At 41.0% G+C, this 26,137-nt stretch overlaps 1 protein-coding gene across 39 annotated transcripts in view; it reads right to left on the bottom strand.

Moving 5' to 3' along the window:
- ADGRL2 (adhesion G protein-coupled receptor L2) overlaps nucleotides 1-26,137 on the bottom strand; it is a 258,675-nt gene that overhangs the window by 109,202 nt on the left and 123,336 nt on the right. For all 39 annotated transcript variants that reach the window (XM_040360598.1, XM_040360600.1, XM_040360602.1 and 36 more), the window contains exon 3: nucleotides 23,578-23,791. In XM_040360598.1, coding sequence (XP_040216532.1) covers nucleotides 23,578-23,791 — 214 coding nt within the window. The remainder of the gene's footprint in view (nucleotides 1-23,577; nucleotides 23,792-26,137) is intronic.

Raw genomic sequence — 26,137 nt, forward strand, 5'->3', positions numbered from 1 at the left:
GGTCCAAATTATTTGGTGGAGGGGGAGATTATGGTGTGGGGTTGTTTTTCAGGGGTTGGGGTTGGCCCCTTGGTTCCAGTAAAGGGAAATCTTAAGACGTCCGCATACCAAGACATTTTGGACAATTTCATGCTCCCAACTTAGTGGGAACAGTTTGGGGACGGCCCCTTCCTGTTCCAACATGACTGTGCACCAGTGCACAAAGCAAGGTTCATAAAGACACTGGAACTAAGGAACCAGTGCCAATCCACAACCCCACACCATACACCTCGCTACACCGAATGAGTTCTGTCCTCAACATGATAGAACACCTTTGGGATGAATTAGAGCGGAGACTGCAAGCCAGGCCTCACAAATGCTCTTCTGGAAGAATGGTCAAACATTCCCATAGACACACTCCTAAACCTTGTGGACAACCTTCCCAGAAGAGTTGAAGGGTGGGCTAACTCAATATTGAACCCTACAGACTAAGAATGGGATGCCATTAAAGTTCATGTGCGTGTAAAGGCAGGCGTCTCAATACTTTTGAAAATATAGTGTATATTAAATCCATTTTGTGTTAACTACTAAAGATTACCTTTCAATTTTAAACTCCAGCTAGAAATTACTAAACTGACTTCAAAAGTCACTTTGGTCATTGTAAAAACACTGAGCAGCGTTCTGATCGCTTATACGCAACATAATTAATTGGTTTACTTTTTTGTCCCAGTTTTTTCTCTCTGTTAAAGAGTAAGTAAACCCCCCCTATTGTTTTCAGCCAAAGAAGCTACATAGCTACATACGTAGTTGAGGTTGAAAAAATACAAGTCCATCAAGTCCAACCTATGTGAAGCTGCCATCTTTGCCTCTGTTTAATCTAAAACTGCCATGATGCTGCACATGTGATCAGTTATGACACCAGCCATTGGAAGGTTTAAATTTAGGTTAAGAGCTCAACCAATGGAAGTGTTATGCCCTGTACACACGATCAGTTTCCGTCAAAATAAACTGACAGGTTTTTCCGACGGAATTCCGTTCAAGCTGTCTTGCATATACACGACACACCAATTTGCGACCATCAAAAACACGGTGATGTACAACACTACGACGAGCCTAGAAAAATGAAGTTCAATGCTTCCGAGCCTGCGTCAAATTGTTTCCGAGCATGTGTGTTCTTTTTCTTCGCCTGAGTTCTATACAAATGAATGGAATTGCAGATAGAATTTGTTTCCGTTTGAAAAAAAGAGAACATGTTCTCTTTCTAACTCCGTTCAAATTTCCGCTGCAAGACCGGAACTGATTGTTTTGGATACGTGGGGGCCATTACACCTTCCTACTACCTACAGTCATAGGAAATTGCTGGAATGTAACTGACCTTGAGAGTCGCAGTTACAAAAAAACAAAAAACCTGACAAAACACAAAGCAATCAATTTGCAAACGATACAGGTTTGAGCTTTTTTTTTTTTTAAATCAGTGTTAAACGTTCCATACAAGTTTGCCTTTTCTTTTTTGTTTTTACCACTGACAAAAAGTGAAAGAACTTCTGCTGTCAAAATGTAAGCAGCTCCTGTCAGATACATTTCTATTTTAATTCTTTTTTTATCGGGATGCTTAACACTGCAGGAATCTGGTGAGTTTACACAATTAGTGCACCCATTCCCGCCATCCTCTGCTCCGCTCAGAGCTGGGAGAAAATGGGATTCTATTGATGGGCGCTGTGGGCAGTCAGCAGGGAGTGGCTGATAACAGAGTGTCACAAAATTGCTCGAGGTGTTCATGGTAACTGAACAAAAACTGTTAAGAATGCCGCCAACACTTCATTACCTAAAATGCTATCTTGTTTAATTTCCCCTCCATGAGGGATCCGGTGCGCTCACCTTCATCACATTTTCCAGAAATGATAAATGCACAAAGAAAATGATGGCTTTCTTATCTGGCGGTTTAGCATGAGAATGAGCATAGAACATTTTTTTTTTCTTCTAACAAACAAGAGACGGGGCGAATTTAGCCGGCGTTAAATGTTACCATCTAAAAAGGCGACTATGTAAAGGCAAGTTCAGAAAAGAAAAAAAAATACAAATCCCCTTCTAGTATTAAACGCCGATAACATCTCAGACATTGCTTATGGAAAGATTGCTTTTTTTGCCGATATGCAAATACCTACAAAGAGTAGAGAGTCGACAATACCGGCGCCGCGTGAGGCTTAAATACAAAGTCGCAATCACCGACAGACCAGAGGACGGCAAACTAGTTCATGTAAATGGCCAGAGTTATACAGGGAATTAAGTTATCTTTTTCTGCAGCTAAGTCAAGGTGGAAAGTGGATATTAAAGTAAACCTCTGTATGGAGAGCAATATTTGCCTGCACTCAGCGCCAAAGGGTTAATTGGCTCCTGTCTAAATTGGACCTAGTTTGTGTATGTATGACCGTTAGATATTGACCTTAGATTGTAAGCTCCTTGCGGGCAGGGACTGATGTGAACATGTGGTCTTATTCCTCTGCAAATGCTTGTTGCCTGGCTGCTATCCTGTCCTGGAACAAATAGGCGCATTTGGATCGCAGTCCAAACCCACCTAAGCACCCACCAGGAAGCCCTCTCTGCACACCACCAATCATAGGCAGTGTATGTGCAGCTGCTTGCCGGGAAATGCCTCACTGCCTATAATGGGCGGTGTGCAGCGAGGGCTTCCTGGTGGGATTGCACAGGTGGGTTGGGACTATGATCCGAAAACACCTGAGCTCACCACTAGGTGATATAGTATAAATAAGTAGGTCAAGAGGATCTGACATCACTATAACCCAGCTTGCTGCATACCTATTCCAGGGCAAAGTACTGCAGAGAAAGACAGCCAGGTAACTAGCATTAAGCGGTGGTCAGCAATGGCAGACCACATTACAAATTTACTTTTAAAAGGAGACCTCACACACAGTAATTAGCATTTCCACCTAGCATCCCTAGGGTCAATGGTTTGAGTAATGGCCATGGCACAACTGGAGTTTGCATGTTCTTCCTGTAGGTGCATGGGTTTCCTCCGGGTACTCTGGTTGACTCCCACACTCCAAAGACATGCTGGTAGGTTAAACCCTTAGTGCCGATGCCTACTAGGGTCTAGTACGAGGGAGGCAGGGCTTGAGGTCATGTGATTGGCTGTCACATGATCAGAAAGCTCCCAATCACAACCAGCTTGGATGAACAAAAAAAACCTTCTAGTGTGTACCAGGCTTAAAATGAATTGTAAACCCTCAAGGTTTTACACTCTAATGCAATCTATGCATCAAGGTGAAAAATCTTCTGTAGTGCAGCAGCCCCCCAGAGTCCCCCCTTTTACTTACCTGTAATAGATTGTTCCAGAGACTGGGACGAGCACAGCAGCTCCAGCCGCTGTTTCCAGTCCTTATTGGATAGACTGATAGCAGCAGGGAGCTAGGGAGCAGGGCTGAGTCCTGCTGTCTGTCAATGGACGCAGCAGCAGGATTTGGGAGCATGCCCTCACGAGTGCTCCCATTGAGAGCAACTCTGTGTGGGGGCACTCGAGAAGAGAAGAGCCAGGAGCACCACTGGGAGACCCCAGTAGAGGAGGATTGGGGCCGCTCTGTGCAAAACCCTTGCACAGAGCAGGTAAGTATGACATGTTCGTTAATTAAAAAACAAACAACAAAAAAAAAAAAAACACCTTTAACTCTTTCTGGAAGGTTGTCCTGTAACACTCCATTGAGCGTCATGCTCTGATGCCTCAATGTGCTGCCATGAACCACCCATACTAATTCCTTAAAACAGGAGTTGTAAATGTAAAATACTGTTATGCCGCGTACACACGTTCGGAATTTCCAACAACAAAACTGTAAAAAAAATAATCCGACTGAATTTTGGCTCAAACTTGTGTTGCATACACACAGTCATACAAATATTGTCGGAAATTCCGAAAGTCAAGAACGCGGTGACGAACAACTCTACGACGAGCTGAGAAAAATTAAGTTCAACGATTCCGAGCATGCGTAGGATTTTTGTGTGTGTTGGAATTGCATACAGATGATCGGAATTGGGAATACACACAGTCGGAATTTCCGACTAAAAGCTCACATCGAACATTTGTTGTCGGAAATTCCGAACGTGCTTATGCGGCATAACAGTTTTTTCATACATATGGCCAGAAGGCAGTAAAACCTGGTATTTGAGCTGTGGCTTTACTGCCCCCCTCGACTGCCTGCATGGTGACATGAAGCCGCTCACAGCTGTACACGTGCAATGAGATAATGTACTTCATGGCAGAAATTAAACAGCAGGTCGATTTTGGCAGGTGTTACCACTAAACAAGACTAATGCAGGTCTATGAAGCTGTCCTGTACTGCCCCCCAATGACGTGCAGTGCACATGATTGTGATGTGGTCGTATGGCATTTAAGGGGTTGAATTAAGTGGTGAGGAAACAAGATATTGCCTCTCCATCTCCTATCAAACGTTTCTGAAAAGCAACCAAGGCATGTCTGAACGAGCCCTAAGAGACGTAAAGAGAGGATATCGAAAATTGCAAAAGACAGCATACAGAAAGCACTTTTACGCATCTGGCGTAATTGTTTGCGAGCTCAGAATACGACGGAAGAAGCTGCTATTAGTTGTTGACAAACATCCACTGTTTGCCAGGAACATGAACTGCTTCTCGACAGACTTTACGGATGTCACACCTCGTCCGGTAATTGGAGTTTAAAATGTACGCAGCAATTAGATTCAACCCAATACGTTCACACAAAGGCAGCAGTCTCTGCAGAGCAAAACAAGCAAATGACGTTTTGTCAGAATCCGCCAGGAATCACTATTTTCCTACTCTCTCCACCAAGTGAGACACAACTGCCGGTCTGGCTTAACAGCTTCCTCAACAAGTACAAAAACAGCTTTATAAATAAGGTTTCAGACAACAAAAAAAAGACTGGGATGAAAATGGTGTAAAAATAAATAAATAAATAAACACATTCAACATGAAAAGGGTTTTTAGGCCTGGTATACACTATGCATCGCCTTGCACAGGAATCACACCGCATTCCTGTGCAGTTTACATGCGTTTCGAGCTCATTCATTTGAAATGGACTCAAATTGCTCCGCAAACACCATAGTCATGCATGCGGAAATGTTAGAAACGCACTGCAGCTGGATCACATGGTCGTTTTGTACTATGCAACCTGGGCAGACAAACACAGACAGCGTTTCTGACGTGCGCCTCGGGTGTCGTTGACATCACACCGATACCTGCTGCAGATCGCAAGGGCAGTGGGACATGAATTCAGTGGGGGAAACGCGCACAGAACATGGGGGTCTAGCACCGCATTCTAGTGTGAACCGGGGACAAGGGCTGGTTCGCACTGCATGCAGTCCAGAGCATTTTTTTCTGCATCAAAAACACATGGACAGGTGGCCACATTGCTTCCAATGGCACAGTTCACACTACTGCAGTGTATTCCAGTGCAGTCAACAAAAGTAGAACATGCTGCATTTTTTTTTCTGCATGGAACATATCTGGCAAAATGCATCAAAAACACACTGGAATGCACCAGAATGCATCAAAAATGCATTACAGAAAATAGGAAACTGTTTTTTTTTTTTTGCCAGGTTTCTATCCCTTAGCAGTCTCTGTTTAGGTCTGAAAATTTAGGAGATATTTAGCATAATTCAGGGAAATTAAAAAGCCTCCCTTACATTGCTGTAGGCCCCAGATTGCAAGTTAAATGCTTGTTTAGTCTAATATTGTTACTCAGTTCCTCCATCAGGTGGCGCTTCTCCATGCTCCGGGAACAGATTATCCAACACTTGACCCAACGACCTGAAACCGCTGGAATGGGGAAGAGGCTGCAGGGTGACCGGTCTTGCAACATGGGAGGGGGGGGGGGTGGGTCCAGTGAGTTAAACTATTTTTCACGGTCCCTTGGACCCAAACGAGCATTTAATCCTTGTAGTGCAGAGGCAGCCCCCGTTTCAAGGGAGGACTTTTTTCTTTCCATGGAGTTCAGCTTTAAAGAGGGGGTTCACCCTATAAATTTTTCTAGCATTAAATTAAGCATAGTAGCGTGAGCTACAGTATGCCTTTATTTATATTTTTTGCCCCATACTCACTGTTTAATCCTATAGTGAAGATTCCGACTCCCTGCGGGGAATGGGCGTTCCTATCCAGAGGGAAGACGATTGACGGCCGGCTCTGGCGCGTCACGCTTCTCCGGAAATAGCCGAAATAGGACTTGGCTCTTCACGGCGCCTGCGCATAGTCTGTGCGCAGGCGCCGTATAGCGCCGTGAAGAGCCGAGACCTACTCCGGCTATCTTCGGGGAGCGTGACGTGCCATAGCCGGCCGTCAATCATTTTCCCTCTGGATAGGAACGCCCATTCCCCGCGGAGAGTCGGAATCTTCACTATAGGATTAAACAGTGAGTATGGGGCAAAAAAAAAAAATAAAGGCATAATGTAGCTCGCGCTACTATGCTGAATTTAATGCTATAATGTTGTTACTGAGGGTGAACCACCGCTTTAAATAAAACTTTAACATCGTATTTTTTTAGGCACCTTTGCCTTTAGAAAAGTGCCATTGCGGCTACATTTCCTAGTCAAATATATCACCAATATGACTACAATATAACAGAAGCTGTAAAGCTTATTTAGCTTACTTTTACATGTATTGAAGAGTCTTAACTCAATTGTCCAATGAGATTGAAAACGTTCACAGCACATCCACAAGTGGGCAAAGCAACTCTCAGACCGTAAAAGCTGTGAATTTGACTTTCAACGGCTCAAAATATTTATTTTTAATTACAAGAATGGAATGGTACAATGAAAACTCCAAACGTTAACTACGGAGAGCTACTATCCATTCACTTCAAAACCGCCAACGCAACGAGTAAAAACCTTTCAGCTACTCTGTTTTTGTGTCATAAAAGAGTTGTTTATGTAAAAAGATGATAGGTGCAGCAGAGCATTAAATGGAATAGGGTTGTCATTATCAGTTATTTCTTTCTTTCCCTTTTTCTTAGTGAAGATATCTCCTTATATCAACCACAGGAAATCAAACTCGCCCAGTCCACGGAGCCTTTATGACAGGTTCTAGAAGACAGATTGGTGAATGCCGGAAACGGATGCTTGCTTATTGCTTTGAAAACACCTTGCCAGGAGACTAACATTTCACTGGTGACAGGGCTCCTCCGCAAGAGCGAAAGGCTCAAGGGGCGAGTGACGCTCGGCGGGGCGGGAGGGGTTAAGGCTGAAGGAGCAGCAAGTAGGCCCTCATTTGCTAGCTGTGACTCGCGTTCAAGGCTCAGTTCATCATGACCTATAAAATGTTAAGAGTGAGGCGCATTAAAGATGTGCTAACACCATGTGCAGGCCTGGGAGTACAAGCTATTGTGCCATGAAGCGGCAAAGACACCGCTCTTTGGAGAAGCTAGCACGCACTATTATGTCACTGATATAAACTGGAGAGGATGCTAAATTATAGATAAGGGAAGGAGACGGCTGACATATGTGAGATCATTCGGGGGCTAGGACTTTAGATTCACCACACACATGATGCAAAGCAAGATAAGGGAGAGAAGGCACAAGATTGTATGTACACTGTAAAAATAAAAAAGGGAAGGAAGAATAAAAACCCTGCTTTTAGACTTAAAGAACAATATCTGATATGTTTTCAACAAGACGGCGGCTCAGTGTTTAGCACCCTGGCCTTGAAGTGCCAGAATATGGACTTCCGTTCCCATCAGAGAAACCATCAATGGTGGGTGTATGGTCGTGTGTGTGTGTGTGTGTGTGTGTGTGTGTGTGTATCTATTTGTTCCCCAGATATTCAAATTATCTGATCGCTCTTTCAAAGGCCCATAGTTGGCCATGTGTGTGGAACCATTATATACACTAGACAGTTGTCTGATCTGTGTGAAAATGGGCAGAACATCAGTTAAAAATTGTATTTTATTGTTTGAGTTTTGGATTGAAGGGAAGGGTTAGGACTTTTGTCCGGTTTTTATTATGGTGTCCCCACTTTGAAATTTGTTAGCTCTATGTGCCCTAGTAAGCACTGTCACCAGAACTTAAAGTAGGGGAATATCCAAAAGTTATCAATTAGAACTAGAACAGAGGGCAATCGGGCCACTTATTCCAGTGGCAATTGTGCTTAGACAAAAAGTAGAGGTAATTCTGCTCAATGGGTCATGGATGAGCCCAAAAAAATGAATATAAAAAAAAAAAAAGACAAATGATAGAACATTTAGATATACGTCAATAGTTGTAAGCACCCTTACTTGTGTTAACGTAAGGGCAATTTAAAAAAACTTTACTATTAACATACCCTGATACAGTGTACCTTTAGATAATATTAAACACATTTAAATGTAGCACTGAAAATATTGAAAAGAAAAGGCCACAAAAGTTGACATTTTATTCAACCCTCCTGCAAAATGGCAGTCGCATACAGCTATGGGGCCTTGAGCCGGTAAGGCTGCAGCTTTGTGGAAATAAATAGAATTAGGCCTGAAAACTGGAGCAGAAAATGTGTCAGCTAAACTCCAAGAGATGCCCAGGCCGAACGATGTGGGGGAAACGCAATGATAAAAGTATCTGTTAACTACAAACTACAAGCCTGCCATCAAAATGTATGACAGGCAAGTCAATAACACAACGTCTTTGAAAAATTCAGTGTTCTCTTCCTGCTAAAAATCAGAGGATGGGCATTTTGTTAGAAGTTTGTCACACAAGAGGCAAAAAAAAGCAAGGAATCAAAAAAGAGAATTGACTGTTTGCGAAGAATGATGGATATTTACATATTTTGCCCCCACAAATAAATAATGTTACACTGGAAAACTGAAGGTGGTAGAGAATTATAGTCAAATAAGTACTCAATGCCGATTTTCAATGCATGTAAATGAGTACGTGAAGTCAGCGTTTGATTGGCTAAACATGTCACAGTGCTGACAATTAGCAACACAGCCTTGTTCCGTGTCTGCTGATGAACAGCTCGCTGAATATATAAAAACTTGATGGAACAATAGAAGAGGCAAATTCCACTTACTGACTGACAATTGATCTCATTAAAACCCTTTGCATTCGGCCTATCTAATTGGATATTCCACATTTCTTAATGAGTTTTGTCTCCTGAGCCCTGACGCTATTTCTCCGAATGCAGGTCAGACATGTTTGCATGTGTAGAACACACACCCTGCTCATGGAGACAAGCGATACATTGGCATCAGTAAAGGTTGGCAAAACAGCATGAGTGAGAGCGCTGAATGGCACGGCCATCTTTTCATCTACATTGCATGTCTGATCCAAGGTGTGGCTCATTTGAAAGGAAAATAGGTGAGCTTCATCTTAAAGCATAACTAAACCCTCATTCTTTTTAAAGTTGAAATCTATTATAGAATGAAGGGGGGGGGGGGGGTGGACAACAAACTTTAACCTGCAGTGGGACCATTTTGGCACTTTCAAGGGTTAATTGCTCCTTTTGACCAAGATAACTGGGACGATGAATAAGGTCACATACAGTACTTACCTTATTCCCTACGCCCCCCCCCCCCCGAACAGCCAGTGTTCTCCTCACTGTACAAAATCTTGGCATGTGGGCGCGCCCTTGGTGACCTCTTGTATAATGCATTTCTGCTGGTCCTTTATTGTATGGGATGACATCAGATGTCAGAGGGCTGCAGCCTAAATCGGTTCTCCAGTCTAACCACCCCCAAAATGTAAAGTCAGCAGCTACAAATACTGTAGCTGCTGACTTTGAATATAAGTACACTTGCCTGTCCAGGGATCCAGCGATGTAATCACCCAAGTCAATTATTCAATTGGCTTTGGATCTAGGAGCCAACATCTTAACTAAGGCAAACTGGCAGTCAAGGTCTATGGCTTCACATCCGGTTTCCCACTGCCCCTCCTAAAAAGTGCCAAATTAGAAGGGGGTGCCAAAAAGTAGAGCTTCCCCTCTTGTGTAAGGTTACAAAGAGAAGCGGATTCGGAGGAATGGCCAATGTAGCCTTTTCTAACCAGGCTGCTGTGGAAACCTGGTGTGCCTTCTGGGTTCTCTAGGGGTGCCTTGGCAAAATGCCTAAAAATGGCCCAATAATTGTCAACAATTGTTTTGTTTTTTTACACAGAGCCACATGATTTATTGTGCACCATTACAACCTTGTGTGTATCTGCCAGCTTCCCAACAATGACATCAAAGGTTGATAAGGAGGACCATGGACCCCTAATTATATCCTTGTTTGGCCCTCCTCTCCATCGGCACTGGTGTCAAGTTAGCTGAATGAGAGATAAACTGAGGGAGAAGAGAAACTGTATTTTGCTTTGTAAGAATAAACCACCTTTAATGGTGGGTAACCTACATGTGCGAGTGCTTGTTTGTTATGCAAAACTAGTTTTGTTTTTTACATTTTAGAATGGGGGGCCTTAAGATTTTAAAAGGATGTCACAATTGAGAAAAGGTTGAGAAACACTTGTCTAATGCACAAAGGAAACCTGTGGGACAGAAAAACAAGGTAAGAACATTACCTTATTAATCATCCGCCTAGGCAAAACAAGCCGTTAACCCAGGCAGTCAAGAGGTGGCCCCATTGCCAGGGTTAACTTGTTTCCTCCACGAGGTCAGCAAGTATTTAAATAAAAATGAAATTTGTCCTCTGCTACATTGCCTTTCAAGTTAAAATATAAAAGACTAATGTGCTTACCTCCGGAAACTTTATATCATGTTCAGAAAACACATGGTGACTGAAGAACCTGTCCCAGTGACCACGTCAAGTCAGAGAGGTAACCTCCTCACTATGCCTCTAACCAAGCCTTGTTTAATGTATTGTGAAATAGCGTGTGCTTGTATTATGCTGGCAATGGTTTCTAATCTCTGGAGGCATGCGGAGAACGCGGCCTTCACTGTGCATGCGCTGGTTGGCAAACCGGATGAAAAAATCTCCTGGACATAGGATTTGTATGCTTCATTAATAATTCAATAATAATGATGAACCTTATTTTCTTTTTCTTTTTCAACATACCGTAAGCTTTATTTTTGTAATGCATTAATTTTGTGGGTTCAGATCCAAATGAATGATATGTTAAATGAAAAGCCTTCCCTCCAAATCATTACCAAAAAAAAGTGATATTTTATGTGCACAGATTATAGAGGGAAGCTATATTATTCAGGAACACGCAAACTCTATTCTGCCTGGTGTACTGGGTATTTCTTTCCATCTTACAGACCACAAAACCACCTGTGTTTTATTTTGTTAGTCACAATTTTATACTTATGTTTTCTCTTGCAAATCTTTTTTTTTTTTTTTTCCCTCTCTCGCTCATTCCCCAAGCGTAAAAGCCCATTTGGATTCTGAAGGGTTGCTTTGTCGCGGAGACGACGTCATCCAGTTCTGTCACGGCTTCTGCGAGTCCTTGATCTAAGCCCTTCGCTCGGCTGGCATTTTACATGCTAGCCTGGTTTACAAAATCATATTCAATGAATTTTCTATAAAACCACGAACCTTAACAACCATTTTTAATTGCCCCACATAGGAAACCACATCACTGTTAATTTTGCGGCTAGAAAGGACAAAAAAAAAACAAAACGAACCATCACCTTGCAATCTATAGCGCCACTAAGACCTCTCAGCTATTTGGCTAACTTTGCTATGCGATACCCAATGCAATTAATTATATTTTTTGATGTTAATAGATTCTGTCAGCTTCGAGCTTAAGTCTTCTTTGATGAATATTTAAATTATATTTGAATAAAAATAATTCTTGGTTACATTTCATCTTTGGAAAAAGCACGACTTAATAAAAAAGGTCTTTGCAGTAAAAGAGGCGATAAATGACTACATGAGCGCAGGTATAAAAATCCTAAATCGCCGCGGTAGATGTTAAATCTTCTAACATGGATAATGCAACCTATACACTTAACAGTAATATAAATGGCTCTCTTTCTAACAGCGGAACACTTTATGCACAATAAATAGATTTTCCAGCCATTCGAAACTTAGCGAGGTCACTTTTAAAATTTGGAGTCAAGGAGAATTAAATTGGAGATCTTGAAGAACCATTTAAATAATTTGTTTTTTTGATAAGGGAGAATATATATATAATTTTTATTTTATTTGATCTAAAATAGTTAAAGTAGATCTGGACCCAATCACTAAATTTATATATAAGCTTTGACGTTTTAATAGCTTTTCAAAATAGTTTTTCAATCTTTTAAATTTGCAGATTTCTGTAAAATAATACCGTGACATGAAGGCCCTTGTTCAACCCAAAAACATTGATTACTTACAAAGAATGGGGAAAAAAAAAAAAAAGCTGCATTCTAGAATAAAAGCTGCATAAAGAAATATTAATTCACTGATGCAAGGTAAACTGCCTGAACCAATAAAGTGGTCTCCGGCATTAAAAGGTCAAGAACTACAGGTCACTAGCTCAAGCCACTAGTCTACCGATTTAAAAAATGGCACTCACTATGCTTTGATTATGGATCTTAGCCACCGATTGACACATATCTAATTCACTGATGCCTATCAGGATTTAAAGCTTTAAAAAAAAAAATATATTAATAATAATAAAGTATAACTAAAGGCAAACTTTTTTTTTTAGTTTTGGATAGTGGAGAGGGATTAGAACACTTGTCAGTTTTTATTGCTGTCTGAGCCCCATTCTGTTTACCATTAACATTGAACATGAAAAGTAAAAGAAAATCCCAAATCTTCCACTGGGGACACTCGTTTGGTGACCTGGGGGTCCCAAGGAATTTCCTATTTAATCCAATCGTTACTCTATCCAAAAAAAAAAAAAAAAAAGTCTATAGCTCTACTTTAAATGATTCTAAAAAAAGATAAAACAAATAAATACTTACCTGCTCTGTGTAATGGTTTTGCACAGAGCAGCCCCAATCCTCTTATTTTTGGGTCCCCTGCCAGTGGTCCTGGCTCCTAACATCCCCCGACGAGTGCACACATAGCAACTTAAGCAGGCTCGCTCTTGAGCAATGCTGTGTGCGCGTGCGTGTGTCCATTCACATACAGAACGTGGCTCAGCCCCACCCCTTTCTCCTCATTGTCTTACAGGCTGTGCTTGACAGCAGCAGGAGCCAACTCCCACTGCCACATGAGCCAATGAGGAGAGAGACCCAAGAGAGCCGCTGCTCTCGTGCATATCGCTGGGTCGAGATGGGGCTCAGGAAAATATGAGAGGGGGGGGGGGGCTACACCCAGAAGTTTCTTTACCTTAATGCATAGAATGCGGCAAGGTAAAAATCCTTGAGCCTTTAGAACTACTTTAAAAAAGGAAATCAAAATTAAACAAAAAATCTGAGGTAGCAATATAAACATTTGATTATTTCCAGATCATCATTGGATAATGAGAATCACTAGTCAATCTGGACATTACCAAAATGTTTCCAATTAACAGCCTTCTCAGTGTGTTCACTGCCTCACTCAATACAAACGGTAATTAATCATCCACAAAAAAAAAAAAAAAAAATTTAATATTCAAAGCACTTGCATGTCAATATCGGTGATAGAGCCCTAGGCGTATATTGACAACCCGTGTCGAGGTAATGACCGTCTGCTTCCCAGAATTCTTTGCTGCTCTAGAGCATATTCAACCACGGCAAAACAAGAACTGATTCTTCATATATATAAAAAATAAAAATAAAAAAAGAGAGAGAGGGGCATCTTTTAACCTCAACATTTCTAGATATGCAAACCTGTAAAATGTTACCTCCAAATAGGTAAAACAGACAATGCTTGGGAAGATTTTTTGGGCTACAAAAGTTTGAATGTTGTATCTGTTTTTCTAAAAAAATCAATAAGAAGCCATAAAGGTCTTAAACTAGGCCTTGCAACGAGATTTTTTTTCCCTAATGCTACAGTCAATCGGTGTTTGGCTGACGATCATGCAAGTTCACTGTGGGTTCAATGCGGAGACAATCAATCTCTATGGTGACTGCAATAGCAGTGTACGATGCAGCAGTTAACTTGTGTTATGTTAAATTAGATAAGTCATAAGAAAAATACTGAGGTTTTCAATGCTGGCTTCTGAATATGCAAGTCGCCTAGCTGTTATACCACCACATAGCACCATAGTAGTCCATAAAACAGGGTGGTTTATGGGTATTGGATTCATTTTTACGGAAGGACTCTGGACCTAGTAAGAAGATATTGATCCAGTGTTAGGGGTAATATATCCTGCCACATAACCAACAGGCTGTGGGATTTGAGTTCCACTATGCATTACCTAAATGAGAAGACAAAAATTTACTTAGGAGGACCATATCTTTATGCATATTTTTTCCGTCTCAAAGGGAATGTAAAAGAACAGTCTGGGAGGTCCTCAAAAATGCTTGAGGATCTTTTCAATGGTCACCCATGTCTTCCTATTATTTTATGTTTCACGTCTCAAGTCTCAGGTAGCTGGGCTCCAAATTTTACATAAATAGGCCTACATTTCAGAATCTTTGCGCAAAGTTAAAAGCAAGTAAACCATATCCATAACTAGCGGGCCAGGATTGTATGCAGTGTAAGACACCATTCACATCAAATTAAAAGCGAGTAAACCATATCTATCACTAGTGGGCCAGGATTGTATGCAGTGTAAGACACCATTCACATCAAATTAAAAGCGAGTAAACCATAGCTATGACTAGTGGGCCAGGATTGTACGCAGTGTAAGACACCATTCACATCAAATCTGAAATTAATTTTAGATATTTCATGAAATGTCAGATCTTTTCCCCATACCTTGTTCTGCACAGTGTATGAAGGTGGCCATCTTGATAGGGCAGGGCTTTGCTTCCTCGTGGCAGATCCTCAGCAAGGAGAACAGTGATCAACACAGAAGTGGCATCACCAAATCTCAATCCAAATCTACCCAGACTAGCAGTTAGAGGCAGCAGTGCCTTGGATCTCACACTGCAGATATTCAACTATGAGGCTCAATCCACAGGAGTGCCTAGGCACCCTCACACACCAGGAATGGAGATGGACTTGGGCGTGTTCGAAATCCCACATGCCTGATCCCGTCAGTAAGCCTGAAACGGAATTGAAGTTTTTTAGGGGGAGCAAGTATCATTTTTGCTACTACCCCCTCCCACTTCCTTAATCCTTGCCTAGGTGAGGAGGATGTTGTTCTTCCCACCTGCAGCCTCCTGGGACACAACACACATCCCAAGAGGCTGTAGGACCAGTCTTGCTATGTGCGCAGTGAGGATCCAGCCGTCATTCATCTGGAAGTCATAGCAACCTCCCAAATCCAAGCAGTGAGAAAAATCAGCCGTGACAAGACAGCACTGGAATCCATAGATTGGTAAGCAACTAATTTCTTAAAGTCAGTATTTGTAGCTGCTGACCCTTAATTGTTAAGGAGAAGTATGGCCAAATCTCTCTTGACCCTACTTCTCCTATGGCATGCAGTTTGTTTTGCACTCCTGTGACACTTTAGCTGGCAGAGAGCTAAAGTTAGTTGTCCTATCCAGTTGAAATCCACCCAGAAATCTGTCCCCTGCAAGGCCCAGCGCTCCAGGGAATGCTGTTGGTGATGATAGTCACCGCTATCTGCTCAGAGCAGAGGGGAGAACTAAGCAATTAGCGGCCTTTGATCGCTCAGTTCTCAGTTTAGAGGTGACAGGGGATAGCTGCAGCATTCAATTAATGCTGCATCCACATAGGTGAGTATGAATGTTTTAATAATTTTTTTTTGGGGGGGGGGCTTGAAATTCTCTTAACATGTTGGTGAAATTCCTCTATGAAAAAAACATTTCAGGATACAGCAAAAGCATAGGTAACATTATTAAAATGCTCCATATAACAGAAAACATAAACTTTTTGAAATCAGTTCAACTTAAGCGATGCTTTATATTAAAATACTGCAGCACCCTCAACCCTGAAGAGAGGAAACGCTTGCCGTAATCAATGGATTTGGGGTAAGTTCCAAATTCATTGCAATATTTAACTTTTTAATACACTACTAAATTTGCTGGTTTCTGCTCTCCTATTTTAGAGCGCAATCATTAAAAATAAACAGTCTGTAAACTCTGAATAATTTAAGGGTCACAGCACACAGACTCATTAACAGGCAAACTCCCATCAGTTCCACTGCCTGCACAATAGCAGCCACAAAAGACAATACATGGAACCTGGCCAGACTTCTGAGCAGCAAGGCAAGATCTAAATGTTGTTACCAACACAAAAGGCCACGCGCTCCATTTCAGGCGCAAAGCGCGCAGATCAAATTCTAGAGTCTATTCACACCTCTACAGAATCCAATAACTTTCTGTGTGATTTTTACAGAGAGGGCAATGAATGGAGTAAAGTCCGGAGCGGACGTACAGAATCACAATGCAGAAGAATAAAATCAATAGAACAAAATCAAGAGAGTGCTCCAAAAATATTTTATTAAATTTAGACTAAAAACGGATTTCTCATTGGCTGCCAAGAGCATTGTAAGATTATTGCTTTGTGTAGTAGGCTATGCGTTTAAAAAAATCAAAATCAAAGTGTTACCATTCCAAAAATACACAATAATTAATGTTTATAGGAAAACCGCTAAAAAAGCAAAGCATTTAAAAATAAAAAAAGGCGTCATCTGCCTGCGTTACAGGCCAATTAAAGTTTTTTTTTTACTGTGCATTTTAGCAATAGGAGCATAAAATAATAGGCGTGTGTATTTTTCTGTTGCTTACATATATTTAGATTTGAAGTGTAAAATATAAATTCAGTGAAAAAAAAAAAAAAAATTCTGCCTCAGAGTTGCTGTTGGAGAGCTTCCTTCCTTTTCTGTCCATTTAAACTGTTGCCACACGCAGCAGCTAAGAGGAAATCTCACTAATGCCGTGTACACACAGTTGGAATTTCCGACAACAAATGTTCGATGGGAGCTTGTTGTTGGAAATTCCGACCGTGTGTAGGCTCCATCGGACATTTGCGGACAAAATTTCCAACAACTAAAATTTGAGAACCAGTTCCTAAATTTCCTGACAACAAAAACTTGATGTCGGAAATCAAGCAGAAGATTGCCGTCTATTGAACTTCATTTTCCTCAGCTTGTCGAAGTGTTGTACGTCACCGCGTCTTGACGTTCGCAATTTCTGACAACATTTGTGTGACCATGTGTATGCAAGACAAGTTTGAGCCAACATTCGTCGGAACAAAATCCATGGTTTTGTTGTCGGAATGTCGGATCGTCTGTACGCGGCATAACAGTAGCAATAATCCAACAGGGGTTGGTTCTGGTTGGTCGTTCCCTTGAAGTAGACCCATGTTTTTTAAAAGCGCCAATGACACTTCTGTACTTCTTTATTAGATGTCAACAAGCAGGGCAGAAGACACCTACTTTGAGCAAGGTTTGTTAATTTTTTTTAATAATGTTTGTTTAATAGAACATAGAAAGGTTAGACCCTCGTCAGGTTTTTACTGCCATGTGTCCACACTGGGGAGATTTTTTTTTTCTCGTCATGAAGATTAAGGCCTAAAGCAGTGGTTTACAAACACCACCACTTTGTTTGCCTTTATCTGACCCTTGAGGCATTATTCCTGTCACTGACACCAACAATGGGGCACTATTCCTTCCACGGACACAAACCATGCGGACATAGTTCCTGCCACAAACAAAAATGGTGCACTATTCCTTCCACTGACTCCAACGATTGAGCATAATCCCTGCAACTGACAATGGGGCACCATTCCTTCCACCGACACCAAGGATGGGCATAATTCCCTCCACAGACAACAAAAATGGGGCACTATTTCGCCCACTGACACTAACGATTTTTCTGTCAAATACCCAAGATCCGGCATAGCTTACTCCCAACTGAGTACCGTCCAGCCCCCTAATATCTGAGGAAAACTAAACTGGCATTTTCTTTAGAACGTTTAGCGACCCCTGGCCTAAAGGGACAGGGAGAGATATTGTCACAACAAGCAAACAATGTATAGTGGTAAAAGGTTGGTACCTTGTCTTTTTGTTTTCCTAGTGATCCCCCATCCCCCAAGTTTTTATCCCGGTGAGCCCGTAAGGGGAAATCCCATAAATGAAGTCAGAGAGCCAAAAAACAAAGAGAAGCTCCTTCTCCAACCTTTCAACAATGATAATGTTTTCGGCCTTCTATATTTAAATCTATCCCCTTTTTATGTAGAAAGACAGACTACTAGATAATTTTTTTTTCATGTACTCTTTTAATTTAAAAAGATTTAGCATGAGAAAGCATGAAGAACAAGCTTTACTGAATATATGCTGCGTTATTAATTAACTTAAAATTAGTTGTCAAAAAGTACAATGCTGGTCATAAAAAGAATTCTAACTAAATGCGATAAATATCATATAAAGGCTGGTAATTTTTTTTTTCCTTTTTAAAACCAAAAAAAAAAAAAATAACAGATTAGCTTTTGGTCATTTTTTTTAATCATTTACTACTATGTATTATCTAAATGTCTTGCTATTCAGCTCTTTTTATCAAAAGTGTCCTGAGCGGCTGTTCTGATTGGATCTTTCCATCCATAAGCTACAACGGGTTATAATAAAATATTCATATTCAAATGCAATATTTATCCAATTAAAAAATAAAAGATAACTGAACTACCAGTGTGTATCCTTGAGCCTGTACTGGAAAAAAAAATTAAATGGGGCTCTCTGCTGCACTTGAGAGATGAGCGTGTTTCCTTTACTGCAACTGGCAGGCCACTGCTTGAATACAAAATGTCTTGAAGAGCCACTAGAGCCTTGTTGACTAACCAGTGGCCCTTTGGTACTTACTGTGGAGCTTTCAAACCCCAGCGGAGCTTTCAAACCCCAGCAGTCAAAAGTGGGATCTCTAATTGGTGAAGAAGCTGTAATGACAGTGACCTCTACCAGTCTCGTGTAACAGGTCCCTAATCTCTGATTGTCTATTGCAAAAAGCATCCAGGCTTCAACCACCCAATTAGCATGATCTAATAAAACATCTGTAGCATTGTATAAACTAAATATTATGTGCAGCCCCTTTCGAATGTCACATTTTATGCCACCTATATCCAAGTTGACCACCACTGCACAAGAAGACAGGTTGCACCATTAAAAAGGGACACTAAAGGTTCATTTTTTTTTTTTTTATAATATATCATACTTGCCTCCACTGTGCAGTTTGTTTTTCGCAGAGTGGCCCTCGAACGTCCTCTTCTGGGGTCCCGCGGTGGCTGTCTCGGCTCCTCCCCGCAAGAGCTAACCCTCTCTGGGAAGCTCTCTCCCGAGGGGGTTACCTTGCGGGCGCGCTCCCGTGTTATACACTCGGCGTGCATAGCCGCAGAGTGTATGACTCGGCCCCGCCCCAGGGTTCAGGCAAGTAAAATGGGGGCTCGCGGGGGCCGGAGATTGCAAGGTGTTTTTTCACCTTAATGCATAGTATGCATTAAGGTGAAAAAAACACAAAGCTTTACAACCCCTTTTTTTTACCCAGAGCTCCTTCTAGTGGATTTAAGAAGAAACTATGTATTGCTTAATATTTTTGTAATGAGCATAAGAAAGAAAATAAAGAAAAAGAAAAAAAAAAAAAAACACCCCTTCCATTTACATAAATACATTTAAAAAATGTAAAAAGCATTCAAAAGGTTGCACAAAAAAGTTGAAAGTGATAACGCGTGTTCTTTTTCTACCACAATGCCAAAGCTGTAAATTACGCACATCCATGCAATTTAAACCGCGGAATTCTGAGCAGAGAAACGGGCCTACGAAAACGACAGGAAGAAAAATATAGGATGCGCGGCCTTGCTGTCTCTCATAGCGCTGAACTATTAGATCAGGCAGAGACTTACAACACTCATAATCCCCAAGCCTAAGAAGACTGAAGTTGACATGACAGGTAACTGAAGGAGGCAATTTCCCAAAGGAGCTCTGATGTACAGACTAGCGGCAAAAAAGATGGGAGAAGAGCACCGAGATCTGATGAACGGTAATTGGTCCTGGGGTACAGAAGCAAATACCAAGAGATGACTGAGGCAACTACATGACTACAAATCACTTCAAATCCTAAGCAAAGGAAAAAAAAAAAGTTACAAAAATAAATTAAACTATCTTTAAAAGGAAAGAGGCAGAGAGTGAAGTGAACTAGAGACAGATATTTACCAATTAAAAGAGAGACTCCCATGTCCAGCGTGTAAATATTCTTCTTGCCGGTTCTACGGGGGAACAGCTGGGCAACCACATGGTAAAACCTGCCCTGGACCTAACGAGGCTCCGTCTGACATACAGTAGGAGATCAGAGAATGCTTTCTGACAAAATGGAGAAGGACAAAGGGATGTTCAAGCTGGACAAAACGTGCCCTGGTTACCAATCCATGTCTTTGGAAAACAGCAGTTCCATGTCACATGCAACCACGGACCTTGTGGAAGCCTTGGAGGTCAAGGCACAAATGAATATTTCATGGACACCCCGAGAGAGATCAGGACGGAACACAAAAGTGTTCATGTGAAACTAAAGAGGAGATTTGAGTACTCTGGAACTTACAGCTGTTACAAAGAAAAGCCATCTCCTACACAAGCTTATATTAATTCTAACCACACTCCTATTTATTTGCCTATTGGCTAGAAACTTTGAAGAGCTCTACAGAGAACAAAGAATGCTTGCATTGGGATCTGCACTCCAAAGAGCTCACAATCTATTTACCCTGCAAAGACCAAGGAATCAGAAACATTGTGGCCAACTGGGGTGGTAAGAGATAAACATAATGACTATTTCAAAAGATTCTCTCCAATATGTAGCCCTGCTCGCCAGCAACAATACACCAAACTATAGCTGGCTTCTAAAGCTGGCCATAGATGATGGGATTTTCTTTTCAGCAACCATGAGTTTACTGGTTGCATAAAAGAAACATGGCTCAATTCCCTCATCAACATACTCATGGTTGATGGGGGAATCCCTTCCATGGAGCTAATGTGTTCTCCTGGGGAAGGGGATGGGTGACACAGGGAGCGGTCCCTGCTGGGAGAACAGTAATTTTGCTGGCAATGGTGGATCAACTTGGGTACAATCAGCCTGCCCATAGATGGTTGGAATCTCATCTGGTCCCTGCTGAACTGGACGAGATTGGAACCATCCATTGCCAGCATAATTCTTTAATAAAAATAGAAGTCTCTACCAACAACAAAAATGCATCAAATGCAAACAATCAGCCACTTGCGATAACCACAAGCAAATCCGGCAGGCTGTTGTACCCAAGTTAATTACCTTGGTACATACAGCCTGCTCATTAATGGTTCAAATATTGGCCATTTCCTGCTGAACCGGCAGAGATTCGAACAGTCTATGGCCAGCCTAAACCTACAATCGATACCACAAACCGATAAATGAGGCAAAATCTCTGTAATGAAGCCCAAATAGCAGCAAAAATTTGACAGGGGTTTTAATCCATTCACACTCTATCCAAAACTAGAAACAAGTTTTGGCTGGACATTTGGGTAACTTCATCCCTCTCTGACCTTCCAGAAGAACCTACAATCTCCAGAGAGTGTGCCATGCAATCAGCTAGGAGTACCAATATCTAGGCCACTAAGCAATGATAAACAATTAGAATTCAGCCTTTAGATTGAAGAAAACAGATGTGCCATGAAAAAAAAAAAGCTCAGTCTTGCGAGTGGTTAAACCTGGAATTGTGATTTACGACAAATAGGATTGACAACTGATGCACTGAATAGGCAAAACCGACTTTTATAAAATCAGGGCAATTATGGATTTTGGTTTGAATCCCATCTTCTACATTATATATTTTTCATGTCCACCAATACCGAACATTTATAATGAGATTTCTTTGCCGCTGCACATGTTGGACAACACCATACATATGTGTTTTTTAATTTTTTATTTAATATTGGCTCCTATTTTTATACAGTACAGCCATAGAACTATCTTGAAACTTTGGAATAGTCATGGATGAGCGAGTCCGAGGTGGAGGAACTTGACTGGCCTCCACAGAGTCCTGACCTCAACCCAATAGAACACCTTTGGGATGAATTAGAGTGGAGACTACAAGCCACATCAGTGCCTGACCTCACAAATTTGCTTCTGGAAGAATGGTCAAACATTCCCATAGACCCACGCCTAAACCTTGTGGACAGCCTTCCCAGAAAAGTGGAGGCTGTTATAGCTGCAAAGGGTGGGCCAACTCAGTATTTAACCCTACAGACTAAGGAGCCATTAAAAGTTCATGTGTGTGTAAAGGCAGGTGTCCCAATACTTTTGACAATATAGTTGGTGTGTGTTTCCTACAGACAAGTGTGTCACAGGGCTCCCACTAATGGTGTCTTAAGGGTCAAAGAATAACAGGGTTTCATATAATGGAAGGTTCCAGAAAACCATAAAAGTTTCAAAGGTGGAAATATAATTGGACATAATGCGATATTAACTTATGTGGCCAGAGAAGAAAAAATTAATAAACAATGTTTTTTTTTTAACGCAACTCAAGCTACATAAATAAAATGTCACCATACCTCCAATTATATTCCCACCTTTGGAAGTGTTGTGGTTTAGGTGGTGTTGAATTATTGTGACCTATCTGGAACTTTAACATTTATAGGCATTGAATAAATAACACATTTCCTAGAACTGTTATTCATTGACGATCCTTATGACACCATTAATTAGAACCCAGTGACACTTTATTTACTGGAGAAACCCGTATGCACAGTCTATAAAGTCTGAACATGGTAGAAGGATTCTTTTTAAAGGACTGGTGAACTGAAATATATTCAGTTTTTTTTTCGAGATGCACCTAAATTTTGGCAGCTAAAACATATTGGTCGAAAATTGTGTTTTCTGCATTTTGCCAATAGAGAGGAAAAAAAAAAGGAAAAAAAAAAAAGAAAAGAGGACGATAATGGTGCCGAAAATGCATACAATTTTGCCACGATTTTACTGAGCTTATGGTGTTTTTTTATAGGTCATGTGACTCAATAACATCTAAAAATGTAACACGGGTGCATTATAAGTGTGTTTGTGCTGCGTTTTGAATAAGGGGGTGCCTTGACCAAAAATGCAGCACGCAAGATCTTTAACACCACAATGGAAGCTCAACTGACCAGTGTGAAGACATACATAGTCATTTAAAGGGATGCATTTTTTCTTGAGAGTTGCTTGGGCTAAAAAGGTGCCGATAATGACCGACAAATTCATATTCATTTAAATTCATGATATCAATTAAAAAGTTGAATATAATGCATTTATATATAAACATATTTAAATAAAAAATTAATAAATTTTCATTTTCCGCCAAGTGCATCCTGAATTTTCAGGTTCGGTACCAAAATTTTCACTCAGTGCACCTCTAGTTTTTGGGTTTACCATTTTTTTTTATTCTACTTTATATACAGTAAATACAAAAATATATTTATCTTTTTATGTTCATCATTAATATATCTCTATACTCCCACATACGACCATGACATAAACCTTTCCAAATGGCCTTATACCAAATTACACCATAAATATCCACTTATTTTTACATTTATAAAAAGACCTAAACACCAATTTCAAGAGGACATTGAGGACAAACTGTTGAGAAAAGTAGCTGACCATCTATCTTATATGGGCCTTTTGTTAAGGTAAACGTGGTTTATGTTCTATGGGATCACCACGGCGTACCTTTGGGACATGATTTTGTAGGCGTCCGGAAGATGGCAGTCTGTGTTTTCCATCTGAAAGGGGTCTGCGTCACAGATCTTGTCATCTGTACGCCCGTAGTTGGCACTTTCAATCATAATGACATCACTTCCTGGACATCGGAGGTCGATGGGATATCCTTCGCAGGCAAGCTCCCGCCGAACTAAGCCAAAAGGCAGTGCAGCTCTTGTGAACCCTGAAAAACAAGAATGAAGAATTGAAGACTTAAGCTTTCTCAACAAAAAGAATGGAACTACTATTTAAAATTAGCTTTTGAAAATAAAATAAAAAAATCAAACACATTAAAAGTATAATTGTAGGTCAAACTTGTTTACTTAATTTTGGATAGTGTAAGGGAAAGTTATAACACCACTGTAACATTTGCTATCTTTGTCCCATTAGGGAGATTTACCTTCACTGCCCGTCCCAGAGTCAAAACAGGAAGTGAGACAACATTAATGCAAATTAAGGGAACCCCACCCCCAGATCACCAGAACTAGTGTTTCCCATGAACGATTTTCCCTCTATTACTTTTCTGGGGACAACCCAAACATTTAGGATTTTCATTTACTTTCAATGATAATGGTAAACAGGACAAATAGAGAGGGGGGGAATCGCTCTACGAGGGACACAGTGATAGAAATGGACACGTGTTCTAATCCATCTCCATAAATTAAAAAAAGGAAAAATAGACACACATTATATATATATATATATATATATATATATATATATATATATATATATATATATATATATATATATATATATATATACACACACACACACACACACACACACACATATACACAGTGCTGAAAAGTTAATTGGCTCCTATCTAAATTAGCCCTAGTATGGGTATGTATGTATGTATGTATGTATGTATGTATGTATGTATGCATGCATGCATGCATGCATGCAAGTAAGGTCGGAACCTTGGATTGTAAGAAAGATGAAGAAAAAGGGAAGGAAGAGGAAAAGAAAAAAAAGGAAGAGGAAGGAGGAGCGAGAAGGGAGGAGGAAGAAGGGGTGATTGTTTTGTTGTCCTGTTGTACAGTGACCACGCTTGTTGCCTTACCACTGCATGGCTACCCCCTAAAAACCCTGCACAACCATGCTGCAACTGCATGCATAGCACACAGTTACGATGCTGCCACATTAAGTTGGGTGCAACAGTGGGTATACATATTGGAACGCCGCACTGCAAACGCATTATAGTCCATCATGTGTTCAATCCCCTCACTGCCTTTGCAGCTTAAGGGGGAGCAGCTGAAAGTAAGTGATAAAAATGCAGTCAAGCCCCACCCCCCCAACCAAGGATGAAGTGTGTTACGGATAGGATCTCTAGGGGTAAATCAACAGAGAAATAGGTAGGGTGACATGATAAGTGAGAAATAAGATGGAGTGTGTGATGTCACCATATTTTAATAAATCGGTTCCATTCCACAAGTGCTGAACGCGCTCCCAAGTTTCTCAGCAAAACATTGGACGGAGGGACTTCTAACAAGTGTATAATTACAGAGGTCTCGGTGTTGCCCTCCTCTTCAGAACAAGCAGTCTTTTGTAGCTGCACCTGGTGGAAGGGATGACAGCTGGATGACCGAGCTGTGAACAATGGCCGTATGACAGCTACTCCTGTGTTAATAAGAGGCTACAATAGCAGAACAGACACTTAAGGTAACGAGGGGGAAAGAAAATATAATAAAAAGTATAAAAATTGCAGTGCGGCGTTGGCTCAGAAGGCTGTAGTAGAAGGCCGCGTTCAAAAACACAACAAGTATTACAAACAAGAGCCGACGTCTATATTTTAGACTAGTTCCCATCACAACTTTGCCTGCCGAATGATTCCCCCGGCGGTCTCCTCCTGTTTTTCTCGGCTCATCTGCACTGTATCAGCTTGGATTATACCTAGGGGAGCACATCAGTGATCTCGCTGCTAAACACACACCATTCATAATATCCCTTCTGCCTATTCACGGCACAATCTTCCCCGGTATGGCTTCATTCAACTGGTCAGCTGTACACCGATCCCTGTATACCCCCCCCCCCCCCCCCGCTAAATCCGACTTGCAAACAAATAACTTCATATAAAAACAAATTACTAATTTAGTGCAACAGCTTTATAAGTGCTCATGAATTAAAGTTACATAAAGAATAAAAGGTCTGCAGCGTTCAGGACTTGAGTCTTGGCAAAGCTTCCCGACAACCAGCCGGATTTAACTACTTAAGGACCAGGCCTATTTCTGACACTTGTTGTTCACAATTTAAAATCAGTATTTTTTGCTAGAAAATTACTTCGAACCCACAAATATTATATACTTTTTAGAAGAGACCCTAGAGAATAAAATGGAGATAATTGCAATACTTTATGTCACACCGTATTTGTGCAGCGGTCTTATTTGTATAATGTGAAAGATGATGTAGCCGTGAGTAAATAGATAACATGTCACGCTTTCAAATTGCGCATGCTCGTGGAATGGCAGCAAACTACGAAACTTCATAATCTCCATGACAGGACCTCTTTTTTGGGAGATCTGGGGTC

This window comes from Rana temporaria, chromosome 7 (assembly GCF_905171775.1).
Source record: "Rana temporaria chromosome 7, aRanTem1.1, whole genome shotgun sequence".
Classification (NCBI taxonomy): Eukaryota; Metazoa; Chordata; class Amphibia; order Anura; family Ranidae; genus Rana; species Rana temporaria.